The sequence below is a fragment of the Buteo buteo genome, chromosome 5, assembly GCF_964188355.1.
Source record: "Buteo buteo chromosome 5, bButBut1.hap1.1, whole genome shotgun sequence".
NCBI classification, from domain to species: Eukaryota; Metazoa; Chordata; class Aves; order Accipitriformes; family Accipitridae; genus Buteo; species Buteo buteo.
Genome location: NC_134175.1, coordinates 10,452,811 through 10,467,526, shown reverse-complemented (window position 1 = coordinate 10,467,526; position 14,716 = coordinate 10,452,811). Strand labels below are relative to the sequence as shown.

Genomic DNA, 14,716 nt, shown 5'->3' with positions numbered 1-14,716 from the left:
AAATTTTTCAGGAACACAATTTTCCTCAGAGACTACAAACATGTCTGGTCAGGCACTGATTTTCAAACAAGGTCTTTTTGCTGCTGGACCCACAATTGTGTTACAATCTGTGCTCTGACAGCACCACGACCATGCAGCACAAAATCTGCATTTAATTGTGCTAGTGCCTACCTAACGCAGAAAGCTGAACTTTAAGGTACACAAAAGAAAAATAATGAGTGACTGTTTTATCATCACCCTGGTTTTAGAAACGGAAAATTAATATACAAAAGGCTTAAATGATTAACCTCCCTGTAGCCACACAGGCAGGTCACTGCAGGGACAAGAAACAGAGTCCCCATTCCACTGTTTTTTCCATAGCCCCACTGCATAATTATGAATACTGCTTCCCTGCTGCAAGTTTTATGCTCTCATTTCTGTAATATATGTATTTTTCTGCTCTACCTTACATCATGAAGTGCTGGACAGGAGAACACAGCTGGCAGCTGACAAGCTACCAGGCAATGTAAAATCATGTTGAATGACATTATGATGGAATATACTAGCGAAACAAACTTTTCCAAAGAGGGACAGACCTGATCCACAAAGAGAATACAATGCTTCAGAGAGGCTTCAAAGCCTGCCAGAAGGGCTTGCCACCTAGGTAATAAACAATATGGGTCACTCCTCCAAAAAAAAAAAAGGGAGCATGATGACTGGTAACTGAAGGAATCTTCTCCAAGGCTGAGCTACACAAAACCTCAAAGTTCCGCATATACCAGAAATGGTGATTCCAAAATGCTAAACCAAACCGACTGGTTGCCAAGGGTGAACACAGAGGAACACTTCTTCCAGGATCACTGAACACTGGTAACTCACTACACAGATTCTCAATCTACCCGGCCAAATGGAGGCTGATCTACAGAGCCATGCGATTGCCCACTCCCTGGGGGAACCAGGGCTGGCTTGAGGAAGTTCTCATGAAGAGGTGGGAACTGAAACTGCCAGGTGTTACTGGGAGGAAACCCATGGGCAATTTACCTGCCAATATAGCTGACAAAAAGGCTACTTGAACAGCAATTGGGTAGGATGCTTGCATACAGGGTGGACACATTAGCTTTTTCCAAAAAGATTATTTTTTTCACACTGCTTATGAGCAAAGCAGAGGAAACTATGGTGTTGGTATACAAGTGAGAACACAGTGAGTCCCTCTGGGAAGATGTAAGCTGGCACAGAAGGATGATATGGGGCTGCATCTCAAACAGCGTGGAACTAAGCTGCTGGCAAGGAAGCCTAAAAACGCTTGAATGAACATGAAGCCAGACACTGGGGAGGGCTGATAAGGAGGACTAAGCAGAACTCAAGCAAGACAAAATGACCGCTATAGATGCAAACAATACAGGAGGAACTGTAGGGGAGGGGGGCAGAAAATCACTGCCAGAAAACAGGCAGATATTTTAAAGATTTTTTTATCCTATTTGATAATCAAGTTGCGTGACAACAGGTTGGTGGTGAGCAACAATAACTATTAAATGTCTACATATTTAGCTGCTAAGGTTTTGGTCTCTTATAAGAATAGTCACCCAATAAATTAATAGAATTATCCTTTTCTCCCAGGTGGTTTATTACATTAACATAGTTAAAAGTCACCAAGAGCATGGAAGAGATAGGAATAAGGCAGGCTATGAACAGACCACTGCAGTTCTGGGAACAAGACTTACTGGCCTAAAATGATGTCCTTGCTGTCCCCATCTCAAAACCAAGGACTTGAAGCTGTCTCCACATCAAGCCCAGGCCACTGACTGGCCTCAGTAGGGATCTTTCACTTATCATTCTGACTCTATTCCCTTTCAATAAATAAATATTCATTGGAACAGAAATTGAACTCGTGTCTTGCCTTCCCAATGAGTGCCCTAACATCTGACACACAGTTTCTCTACCCCCGCTCCTGCATTAAATCATTATTCAAAGTTGGTAATTCAAAAACGGAAAGACCTAAAATAGCTGATAGTTTGCTCATTAAGGCATGTGAGCTCAAAGCTATTTTGGGTGTGTTGGTCCTTTCTCTGATGAAGTTACAGTGAATCCACTTCTTTTCTATACATACAGACTGATTTTGGTTAATATAAAAATTGCAGCAATGTCGTAGCAGAACACCCCTGACCATCCATGTTTTAAAACATTCTGAAGCTGATGAAGCTCAGGTCTGTCTGGATTTGAAGGAAGACCTTGGCAAGCCATAGAGACCACCCCAGATGAATGCTGGTCATCACCTGCGTGGTGGAACCAAAAGCAGCGGGAGCAGGGGCACTGCATGGGCTGACAGCACCCAGCTCTCACTGGGGAACTGACCCAAGACCTCCCAACCTTTTGTGCTCTCCTTGGATCTCCAGTGATCCTTCTCAAGCACAAATGTTCTCCCTCAGCTTTATTTCTTCTTACCTTCACAGTTTAGGGCTCATGTGAACTTTCACGAGCTGATGAGCAGTGGCAGTGCCCACAGGAGGTAAAATCAAGGTCAACCAGGTCCATTATCTCTCCTCTGACAGTGACCAGCACACACAATTCAGAGAAGGTGGAAACATACCTACACTAATAAAACAGGGTAATTATTTTCTAGCGCTCCAAAGTTTCCTGTATTTATTTAAAGAAACTCCTGCCTGGCAGTAGAGTCTTTCACTGTTGATGCAGATGTATCTTTTACATTTCTTCCAATTCCACAGCAACTATTCCAACATATAATTCATTAATTCCCTGACCTGCTTTCAGCTGGGATAGAGTTAATTGTCTTCCTAGTAGCTGGTGTAGTGCTATGTTTTGGGTTCAGTATGAGAAGAATGTTGATAACACACCAATGTTTTCAGTTGTTGGTAAGTAGTGTTCATACTGAGTCAAGGATTTTTTAGCTTCCCATGCCCAGCCAGTGAGAAGGCTGGAGGGCACAAGAAGTTGCGAGGGAACACAGCCAGGACAGCTGGCCCAAAGTGGCCAAAGTAGTATTCCATACCATGTGATGTCATGCCCAGTATATAAACTGGGGGGAGTTGGCCTGGGGGGATCACTGGTCGGGAACTAACTAGCCATTGGTCCGTGAGTGGCAAGCAACTGCATTGTGCATCACTTGTTTTGTATATTCCAATCCTTTTATTATTATTGTCATGCCATTATTATTATCATTATTTGTTTCTTCCTTTCTGCCCTATTAAACTGTTCTTCTCTCAACCCATGAGTTTTACTTTTTTTTCTCTGATTCTCTTCCCCATCCCACTGGGTGGGATGAGTGAGTGAAAGGCTGTGTAGTGCTTAGTTGATGGCTGGGGTTAAACCACAACATTCCCATAAATATATTCAGCATTATCTTTTTGCTAGGTTTGAATCGGTTACATTCTCATTTTCCTGATTACACTAACCAGGTGATTGCAATAAACTGCCTAGAGCTCTTCAGGACCTCTGCAGAAGCAGCTTTCCCAGATCTCTGATCATTTTCATCATTAATTTTTTTATCTTTTCTACATTTGAAAACTTCTTTTATAGTTCCCCTCCACTCCATGTTGAACCAGGATTAACATAGCACTTCAAGTAAAAGTAGCCATTGCAGTACTAGCTCTCACTCCATTTCTTCTGCTTAACCTTTTGTTTCAATGTCTGTCCACAATAACAAACAGGATAAATAGAATCTGCAACACAATTAGGTGAATGATTAAAAGTATTCCCTGTAGTGGATTTTTTAAAATTAATTTCATCTGCAGCTACACTGCTTACTCGTGTAGCTCAAGTCGCTTTCTCTCACAATAGTTCAGCTTTCACTAATCTAAATAACTCTATATTTAAGCTTCAATATTTACAATTCCAATTCTCTAATTTCCACCTCTTTGCATCCTGACTAATCAGCTATCTTTTTAAGCAAACAGTTTGAGGAAACCTGGAAAATATCATTATAAAGCTTATATGGTGGGTTTCCTAACAGAGGCCATCAGTGGCCTAAAGAGGATACCTCTACCAGCAGGTTCCTACCATCTGATGGAAACCGTTTCCATCAGCAATGCTGGCAGCCTATACCAGCAGACTTTACTGAAAGTCACCAAGTGCCCTTCTTTACTGCTGGTAAAGAGTCTATTACTGGGACCCAGATCATTTTACCGGGGCACACCAGGATGCATGCCCCACATTCAAAACAAACAAGATGAGACTCTTCCTGCAATACATACTTAAACAGTGGAACTTACTGCTACAAGTGCTGTGGAAGCTAAAAGATTACAGAAGTTCAAGAAAGGGTTGAAATTCATGGGGGAAAATATAATCCATCAAGGACTCTCAGACTGAAAGACACCATTTCTGGCTGAGAAAATCCTTGAGACACAAACTGCTGAAGGTTAGAAGCATATACTGGGGAAGTACTGCTACCAATATGTCCTTTTCTGTGAGAGACTGAGAGTTAATGTCTCAAACATTGTGGCGGGGCAAGTTCTGCTTAAAGACAAACCCTGCACAGCAAGGAACCAAGGTGAAAAGCCCACCAGCTCAGACATCAGCAACAGGAGGGGGAGGGCGTGCTGGAGGGTCCACAGCTCCCTGTTCTGATACAAAGATCAAACAATGGCCATGTCTGCAGGATAGGAGAAGTTACTCCACAAATGGCCCCCAAGCCCAAAGGCTCACAAACTGCTCATTAGCCTGACGAGTTCGGGTGCCCGCCCGAAGGAGGGGCAAGGATGATAAAAGGACACCAACTGATGCCCCAGGTGTGCAAGCCCACCGGGCTGGACCCCTCGGCTGACTGAACCCACACTGGACACAGGACCAGTGAAATCTTTCTCTCTTCCTTTTTTCTCTCTCTGTCTTCTCTCTGTCCACAATCCCTACACCTCATCCCTTTAAGACAAAAACCGTTGACCAAGTCTGGGACTAGGAGTGCACCCAGCTGCCCCTGGGCCCTTCTCTGAGGAGGAGTCTAGAAAGCAAGGGGGTCTGCTCTGAACCTCGGGACCCAAGAGGAGGGATCTCCTTATTCCCTGAATCGATGTATATGGTTACCACGGGTTACAGGGTTAACAGAAGTAGTCTTATGCCAATTCCTGTTGTGAGAAACCCTGCCACCTACTACCATGCCTCCCCAGTTCAGTTTGCTTCTGTCATGAATAAAATCTTTAACTGATCATTTGGTGTCGTTTCACCTTAATTTAGCCCAAGGGAATTTTGAATTAAACATGACTCCCTGGTCTGTCCAGTCTGGGTCATGACATTTTCTCAGTTTTTTTCCCCAAGGCATTTGGTACTGGCCCGAGTACTTCTTTTAGGGGCAGCACCATCCCACCTTTGACAGAGTTCTGAGACCCCTCACAGCCTTCTTTGGGAAACAGGGAGCATCTAAGGGAAAAGAAAAAAAAGGAGAGAAAACAAGTGATCTCTGGGAGACTTATCTCTGGGTGATGAAGACATAAAAAATGAAGAAATAGCAAAGTCCAACAGAGCATCTGCTGCTCCTGAGATGTCCAAGGATGTCCTTGTCCCATCCCCCTGAGATGTCCAAGGATGTCCTTGTCCCACCCCCCTGAGATGTCCAAGGATGTCCTTGTCCCACCCCCCTGAGATGTCCAAGGCAATGCTCAGCAGCAGGACCAGTTCCGTGGGTGGAGACGGCCTCAGCCAGCACCAGCATCCCCTGCAAACCTCCCGATTCCCAGTGCTGGGGCTGCTGGTAGAGATGTGGCACCGAGGATGGGATATGTGTGAGAAGGAGCTTTTGCCTGGCCCAGGATGGCTTCTGCTGTGATTGAGTGCTCAACAATACTCTGCATCAGAAATCAGACTTGGACTTTGCACTAACAGTTTTCAAAAACCTGGTCACACTGACTTCCACGCTTCATCTATAAAAGTGTGACCCCTTTGTTTTCAGAAGTGATTTTAAAAGACTGTTCACATTTCACCGTCTTCTCCAGTTCTCATCATCTACCAACTCTGTAGACCTATGACAAGCCATGCACTTAAACTATTTAATGATATTAATCTAAGTACACTGAAATATGCAGTTTTCTTCCATGGAAAATAATAAAACTTGAAGGACAAACATTTTAGAGCCCTTGGTTGCATCCTGTGGCTTACTGCAGAACACAGGACACCTCCTTGCATCGAAGGGTGGGAGGTACAGTGAAGATGGCTATCAATTTACAAAGCGTAGCTAACCATAAAAATGTTTTCTTTGTTTTGGAGAGGCAAATCCCTATGATGGAAGACTGACAACCTTAACAACAATTTTAACACTGGCAAGGTGATAAATGCACAAGGACTGATTTTTTCAGCAGGGCGTTTTCATCCGCTCTGAGGCACATGTTGAGTGACTTACTGGCTTTAACTCAGTTTCCCAGCAAAGAGATTTTCCTCACTGCAGGCAACATTGCTTTGACATTCACAAAAGGTCAAGCTGTAAGCAAGCAGAAAAGCTTGCTTTGCAGAGACTGGTTTTAAACGTATTAAACCACAGGATCAACACCTCAATAACCCACTCTACAGACCATAATATTATACCTATGCCCATTTTATAAGGTGATTCCTGATGTCAGCTGCCCTTCTGTACCATTTGATAGCTTGTGTGTGTATCTCCGCATTTAATTTTCTCCAGAGCACCTGCAGCTATGGGGAGGCATGGGATCACAGATAGGCATTTCAGCCGATACTCACAACCACAACCACTGGAGCACGGATCATCTCTCCTCTCGACTCGCTCTATCATTTTTTTCTCACGAGGCACCACAAATTAACACACCAGCTACAGGCAGGTTTTGAACCTGGCACCCAGGCAGTCAATTCCAACATATTCATTGGCACAACCACACTGTACTTTTATTATTTCACTAATCATTTGGTATTTGGATTTTTCCTCCCCTCACATGTTTCCAGTTTCCATTTTTTTCCAACCCAATCAGCATTTTATTTGGTCTATGGGTTATAACAAATCCTATCCTCATTTACATCGTTCCTGTAGTCTCCAATGTTTGTGACTTCACCCACTTTAGGATTATCTCCAAATTTAACATCTTTACACATCCTGAGTAAACACTCTGTAAAAAAATAAAACAACTCACAGAGTTAAAAAAAAAAAAGATAAATAAAGCAGGACCTGAAAACATCACAAATGCTTAAATCCCTTATTAATCATTAATACATACCAGACCAAAAATCACTAGTAACAGACCTGATATAATTCCAATAACTTGACAGCTAATTATAATTAAAAGCAAAGTCATACAACACAGCAAAGTGCAGAAAGGGCGACGATGTCCTGATGACAAGTTGATCAAAAGCCTCTGAATAAATAACTGGCTTTGAATTGAGTCTACATGAGGCAGCACCAGCAACCTCTCCCTTCCCACCCAGCATATTTGGCGTTACTCCTAAAGCCCACCGGGTTCTCCTCCACACCGGAGCAGCCTTTTTCAATGCACATCTATAAGACAGGCGAAACGCAAGCTAGCCCTGGGGCATGCTTTGTTGTACACAAGGTCAGTGTAGGAGCACTGGAAAAAATTGAAAATAGTGTTTGAATGATTTGCTTTTCTGTTATTTAACACTGTACTCTAGGCTCAAATGCCCTGGTCATCCCATGAGCTCTGGGACAGCTACCTGGGACTTGGTCAAAACCTGACAAAGGCAAGGAGCTCGGAAAAACCCAGCACTGCCCCGCAATCCCATCAAAGTCCCTTAAAGAAAAGAGGCTGTGTAAGCTGTTATATGCTGCGCTGCTGGGCAGAAAACAACTTTACCCTCTTAGAATGACACCTCTCTCACGTCTCACCTTCCCGCTTCCCTGTGCCAGTTCCCATTTTCACCATTTTACTGATTCAAGAACTAATAACACATAAATGACTGGCAGTGAAATTTTTTTGGTGTCTGGGGCCATATCTACTTTTAAAAGCAGAGCAGAGAACACAGTCTGAAATTACTGAATCTATGGAAGAAATTGTAACTACCTGAAATAGCATGATCCTAGATTTGAAAGTGAAGGAAACATTCATCAACAATGCAATAATTGTGCAACATTAAAAAAGAAAGCATATAGGAATTTCTAAACGATGCATATTGTCCATGCATTTTGAGAAAACAACATACTTAAAATAGTCATAACATCTACTTATACTCTTCGACTCCATGTTATCAAATCAGACCAGTGCCTTATAATTTTAATGAAATCTAAAACAATGTTTCTGAGATAGAAAAGGTCAAAATCTTGAAATTCTCGTAATAAACAGATAGAAAGTCACCAAAAAGTCACAGGCAACTATCTGAATTTAGACAGGCATGTAATATCATTAAAAAGAACACAAGAGACACAGTAGAAAGAGGGTAGTCGAACAATCATTACTTTAGTTTGACTGGGGAGAAACACAAGCAAGCAAATAAGGGAGAAATTTTTCTTCATTAAAAAAAATAAAACATTAATCCATTCTAGCTACTTTAAATTTCTGGTCTATTTCTGGTATGTTCATTATTTGATTTAAACTACTTCTCATCCAGATTTACTTGCCTAAGTAACTTACATATACTTATTAACTAAAGTTGATTAGAGCACAAACCTTTAGGCGACAGCTATTTAAACACGTCTTGGATACATGCACTGCGAGTGTGTCATTTATTTAGACCCTGGAAATAAGTGGTGACTGCATCAGCCTCACTTAATCTGTCCTTGACTTCCATTATTCAGCCCTGTTAATGCCAACAATTTCAGTTTGCAGAAGAGAACAATTTTCTTCTCTGCTAAAAACTGTTGTATCAAATAATAATTTTACTTAAAGCAGTAATTCTGACTTGAACTCCATCTAAATCTCACTGCCTAAGATAAGCAAGATGCGATTCAACCTTTCAACAAACCATAATCCAAGCTGGCACTGCACTGGGATTGGTGCTCTCTTACATGACATGATCAAGGCTGAAAGCATCAGCAACAAAGCCTCCTCTCTGTCCAACAGAATACAAAGAGTTCATACAATTGTCAGAAGCCATAAGTGGATAAATCACCTAATATATACATAAATATATATATACATGCACACAGACACCTACAGAAGCAGAATAAACAGCAGAAAAGCTGTTCAAGCTGATTTAATATGTATGACTTGGCTATTCTTGGTCATTACCCAAAGACATCAACAAAACCCAAAGGGCTTCCTACCTGTGGCAAGTGTAACTGAAGCCCCTCGCTGGGAATGGGCTGTCGAGATGGGGTCTGGTCCAGCTGCATGTTAAACAAGGATGCCAGGGCTGACTGTGCGGCCCGAGCTTTTGCCAGCTTTTTATTCCTTCCTGAGCCTTCAAAAGTCTGACCGTCCACTGCCACAGCCATGACAAAGTTTTTGGCGTGGCTCTCCCCGCTCTCTGAGAGAAACTCATACTTCAGCCCCGGCCGCAGCTCGTTGAGGATCATGACAGGGTTCTTCCCGCTGGCGGAGGGGTAGGGCAATGGCGCAGGAAGAGGAGACTGGGAAAGGCTGCTGGCTACGGCAGATGATGGCAAACTGTAGTCCCCACTAGAGCTAAAGGACCCGTCCCCATTGGACCCTAGGTAAAAGGAAGCATCGGAAGGGACCGGCGTTTCGAACCCGTTGAAAAGGGTGTCGGGGAAGTCCGCTTGGTCGGAGGTGAAGTCCGTGTTGACCGACAGAGTCCTCCCCATTGCCAGGTGGGCTTCTGAGGCATTTGGAAACTGGACGAAAGACCGCAGAGCCTTCTCGGCGGCGTGAAGCTTGGCCTTCTTTTTCGTCGGGCCAGACCCCTCAAATACCTGCCCGTTGACTTCGACTGCCATCACGAACATGGGGGCGTGGACCGGCCCTGTCTGGGAGAGGAGTTTGTACTGTAAACCGGGTTTAATCTCATTAAGTTGCATCAGGGCGTTCTTTGGCAGAACAGGGCCGGGTGTTTTCTTCCTCTTCTTCGGGCGAAATTTGGAGTGGCCATTGTTGCCCTCCTCCAAAGGACGCTTTCTGCTGCTGCTGCCACCACCGTTGGAGAGCTGCATCCCCTCCCCGGCGCCTTGCCCACCGCCGTCCTTGGGGGGAACATTGTCCACGTTGCGGTTTTCTTTAACGTCAGTGCTGCTTGAACCTGCGGTGCCCAGAAAGAGTAACTTACAATGCCTTCGTTGCAGGATCTTGTAAATGCAAAATTTATAGATTCCTTTATCTCTCTTTGTAACTGGTTAAGTGATGTGTGCTCACAGGTTAAATGTTTTGCAATACAATCAGAGATAATAATAATGCAATACAACCTCTTGATAATTCAAGAAATAACACACTCAAGAATGATTTTCAAACTATGTATTTGATACAGCCATATAGCAAAAAAAACAGTGCAGGTTGTTTGTTTGTTTGTTTGTTTCATTTAAATCATGCTGGAACAAAACTTTTACTTGTAAGTTACATTTGACCTGAAAAATGCTTTAAACCAGAAATATAAGTAATAGTAGCATACACTTAAAAAAAAATAACTACCATTAGTAAAATAAAAATGGATGCTTAAGACCAGCACTAGGAGATGGATATTTAATTCTACTATATTCTTATTTTAGTCATGTTACATTTTTTTTCTCAGTGATTTTAGTTGCTCAAATTGAGAAATTACATAAATAAATCCTGAGCCATGAAAAATTAGGCAGCTCTTTGGTAGGCACCATGACTGAAAAGTGTTTGAATGCTTTTGTTTCTCTTTAGCTATTCCATATTCTCCCAATTTGTTCTTTTTTATGCCTTTCTTAGATGTTCATTTCACCTCACCCCAATTTGCTCAGGAAATACAGCTGTCCGCTGTGCTGACATGACCACAGGACTACTTTATATACTTCCACACAGCCTTCTATTAAGAAACTTTGTCATTTACAAGCTATTTTGTGATTCCTTGCAAAGTAAGCAAACTGCTGTCACAGAGTTACAAACCCAAAAATCATGATAAAGATCCTCTCTTAAGACTATGCAGAATACAAGAAGTATGACAAAAGCTGCGCAATCACAATCGTGATATTCTAATGGGGAAATAAAAAGGCACTGTAATATTAATTTAATGATTTCTTTTCTGAAGTAGAAAGTTGGGGTAATGGTATGTCAGAAGTATATTTAAAGAATTAGATTTGGTATAACTACAAAGACCTCATTTTTACCCTGATAAAGAAACTAAGGAAATTAATTATTTGTGCTTTATATTGGCATTTGTGAATGAAAAGGCAAATTTAGTAGGTCAAGTATTTCTAACGCCTCTGTTCCAAAACTTCAAAACATCTATATCACATCTACATTGATACTAGGTGATAAATATTAATTGAAGTGAGAACAAACCAAGGTGGAAGCTCTCTTTCAGAGTGACAAATTTCAGCCACACTTTAGGTCTTCCCTAAGAATCCCCTACCATGCACACATCACTTCGCCCAGGTTACAAAGCTGATGGAATGGTTACTAAATTTTCATTTATAACATCCTCCAGCAAAAGCTCGATAGGTTACTCCTTTCGGTGCTCGAAGAGAAAAAAAGAAGAAAAAAAAAGATCAAAAGAAAAAGCCAAAGTAGGAACAACTTTTGTTAAATCACAGTAGCACAACAAAGACGTGTACATTACTGAACATTAAATTCCAGTCAATTAAATTCAGCCAAGAATTAAACACTAAATATTCTGAAGCATTTCATTGCTAGAAATCTGATAAATTTAATAAAGTATCTCTTGTTAACGTTCAGCCACAAGTTATATTGTCTGCAGAATGTGTGCTACAGGACCACAGCTGTCAACACACAGTGTTAATGCATATATATTCTTTATATATACACACACACGGTGAAGGAATCTAAGGACAATAGTGCGAATTTTTAAATCTTTCCTCACAATTAGTTTCTTAACTGAAGCTGTAATCTTCAAAAATTACATCTCATCTAAAACACCATGTCTGTAACGTTGCTCTTACTAGTAGCACCAAGAATTTGCTATCAACCAATATGACTTTCAGGCTAAACAGAAATCTTTTAATTAACACTAATGAATGGCCTCTGTTTTTATCTTTCTGTTTATATGAAGACTACTACCAGTGCCTGTGGAAACCACAGAAGGAAAATATGACTTGAACAGGCTCCAGCTGAACGTGAAAATAAAGAACTTTTGCATGTAAATATGGCAGCTGGAGGAACTCCTTAATCCATCTCATGACACAGCCAGGGGAAACGATGACCTGACAGAGAGGGGGGACTTGTCGAAAGCAGGAAAGAAACTTGCACGCTTACCTTGTCTCAATAAGAAAGAAGGGAAGAAAACTACTCCTTGCCTGAGAGCTACTAGGCTTGTTAGCTTTGGAGAACCTGCAGGGTGGAAAAAACTAGGAGAGAAAGCAAGCAGGGAGCTAGCAGCCTGAGTCAAACCCAGAGACCATGAAAGTAGGCAAGTTTCTACATTGTGGAGGTGATCCAAATCCAAGCCTTGCACGTGATGGAAAGAAAAAGACTTTCTGTGTGAACCAGAAGGACCTGGGTTTGTTTCAACCCACAGAGTCACACTGGACTGCAAGAAAGAGCAATTGCTTCTCCAGCTGAGGGTGAAGATGCACTTTTGGTCCTTTTCTTTAGCCTGTCCTGGCCAGCAGTTGTGAGGTCCTCCAATTACCTTAGGGCTGGAGAAGATCTGACAGATTAGTCAAAAAGTAAGATTAGCTATCGCCACCCATTAAAGTCAGAGAAGTCATCTCGTTTAATCTTATCCATATTCTGACATGGAGTAACTCCTCCAGCCCAGCCTCCCACTGCTGTTCAGAAACAGCTCTCCCTTTTCCAGGCATCTCACCTCATTAGAGAAGTTAAGAATGGCCTAACTAGCTCATCCTCACCTTGTCCAGCTCCCCACCTGTGACAGGGCCACCAGAAGACCCCAAGAGAGGGTATCAAACCAGAGCAAGGACACAGAGACCCTTTCCCAGGGCAGCCTCTCAGCCTGCAGGGAGCCACAGCTCTGGGCTGTCCCAGAGAGCGTGGCAGGGAGCCACCAATGGGTTTTCTTTTCCCCAGGAATTTTTCTAACTGCTTTTCAAGACCCCATAAACCCTTGGTATCCACAATGTCCTGAGCAATGCGTTTCACAATTTCATTTCACATTGCATTGAAAACATCTCCCATTGCTCGCTTTGAACCCCCATCTGCTAGTCTCACTTAATGCATCTATTGTTTTTTATTTGCTATTTTTTCAATTTGATGATTCTAATATTAAACACTGTGTGCTGCTCATGATTTTACAGATCTCTCTAGTATTGCAACCTTGTCATCCCTTCTCTATACTACAGGGCTCTAACTGTCCCTTGTCCTGAAGTCATCCTCTTCTTCTCACAGCAGTGGACCCACAGCTGGATGCACTGTATATTTGCTCTTCTTGATCTATTCTGCCGTCTTATTCACTCTGGTAATATGCTGGTTTAGAGACTGTAAGACTTTGGGGAGTGTCTCACTCATTCCAAGAGAATGAGGGAGGGCATCTTCACCCCTTGAAAGCTCTGGCTGATTCAGGATCCCATCACAGCTCAAGCTGGGAGCATCAGTACTCAAAAGGAACAAAATTTTGTTGCTCTAAAGCAAAGGTCACAGCAGACATGGACCACCACTCCATGCATGTTCTAAAAACCAGCTTAGATAATTTCAAAGTCTATTGGTCTGATTTGGAAACCAGTATTAAGCCTTGTGCTGTCAGCATTACAGCTAAAATAAGGCAGGAAAATGAGAACTGTGAATGTTAAAACACCATTAGAAAGTATAAAGCATAGGAGAGAGCTGGCAAGAGAAAAAAATTACCATCTGAACTATAAAAAAATCTCTGGGTTCAGTAATGGATGTTCTTCATTATCCTTTTTTTCTTTTTTATTAAACTTCTATATGTTAACGTCATATGTCTTCCTTCAGAAAGGTTACACAGTCTTGGTGTATCTCCTAACATGCCCCAAAATCAAGAGGTTCAAAACCAACCTAATCCTAGCTTTTAAATATACTTTCAAGTCTATGTGTTTTCCATTCTTTAAATAAGTTTTCAAGGAATGAATGCTTTAGAGAGCCCTTTGAGGTCCATCATGGCTGCTCTGTATTCAACACTTTATAGTAGCTTTAATACAGATATAAACACTTGATAATGGGATCCCGTTTTCTTAAACATTAACGCTACCCATGATTTAAGAATAAGACATTTTTCATAAGACTAGTTTATTTTCTAGTCACTAAAGATCATTGGCAGCTTTGACTAGAGATTTCACTGACATCAATAGAAGCTGCCTTGGTAAAAATCATAGATGACAGTATCACATGCAGACAACTTCAGTGGAAGAAAAGTCCTGCCCCTGGAATCTTGTTTGAGAGGCTTACAAACCTGAGAGCACTTGAAGAAGGAAAGAGGCATAGGAAATTTTCATGCGAGTAAAGAAAGAAATCTTCTGTCTGAGGGTGTTGGTTTATTTTTGGTTTTATTCCCTGTAACTAAAAAGTGTCAGTAATTAAGACACTTTATCCATTGGGGAACTTCCATTACCTGCTCGCTGAGAGACATCACTCTCCCTGCTCTGTCTGATCTAGAGCACACTTAATTAAATTTAGATGACTCTTAGCTGAACCGAAAGATGTTTCTAGCTACCCCTTACACTGCTGCTCTCATTTACTGGCCTGAGGAAATTCTAAACAAGTCATTTTTTCATAAAATACAGGCAGAAGGAAACCCACGTGATCTCTTCTGAGCATCTTTTCAG

General features: G+C 41.9%; 1 protein-coding gene across 3 annotated transcripts in view; it reads right to left on the bottom strand.

Moving 5' to 3' along the window:
* ADARB1 (adenosine deaminase RNA specific B1) overlaps positions 1-14,716 on the bottom strand; it is a 91,131-nt gene that overhangs the window by 33,163 nt on the left and 43,252 nt on the right. For 2 of the 3 annotated variants that reach the window (XM_075027759.1, XM_075027758.1), the window contains one exon: positions 9,146-10,077. In XM_075027759.1, the coding sequence (XP_074883860.1) occupies positions 9,146-10,077 (932 nt within the window). Of the gene's footprint in view, positions 1-9,145; positions 10,078-11,300; positions 11,476-14,716 lie in introns of all 3 variants that reach the window. The other variant, XM_075027760.1, reaches the window with a different exon arrangement.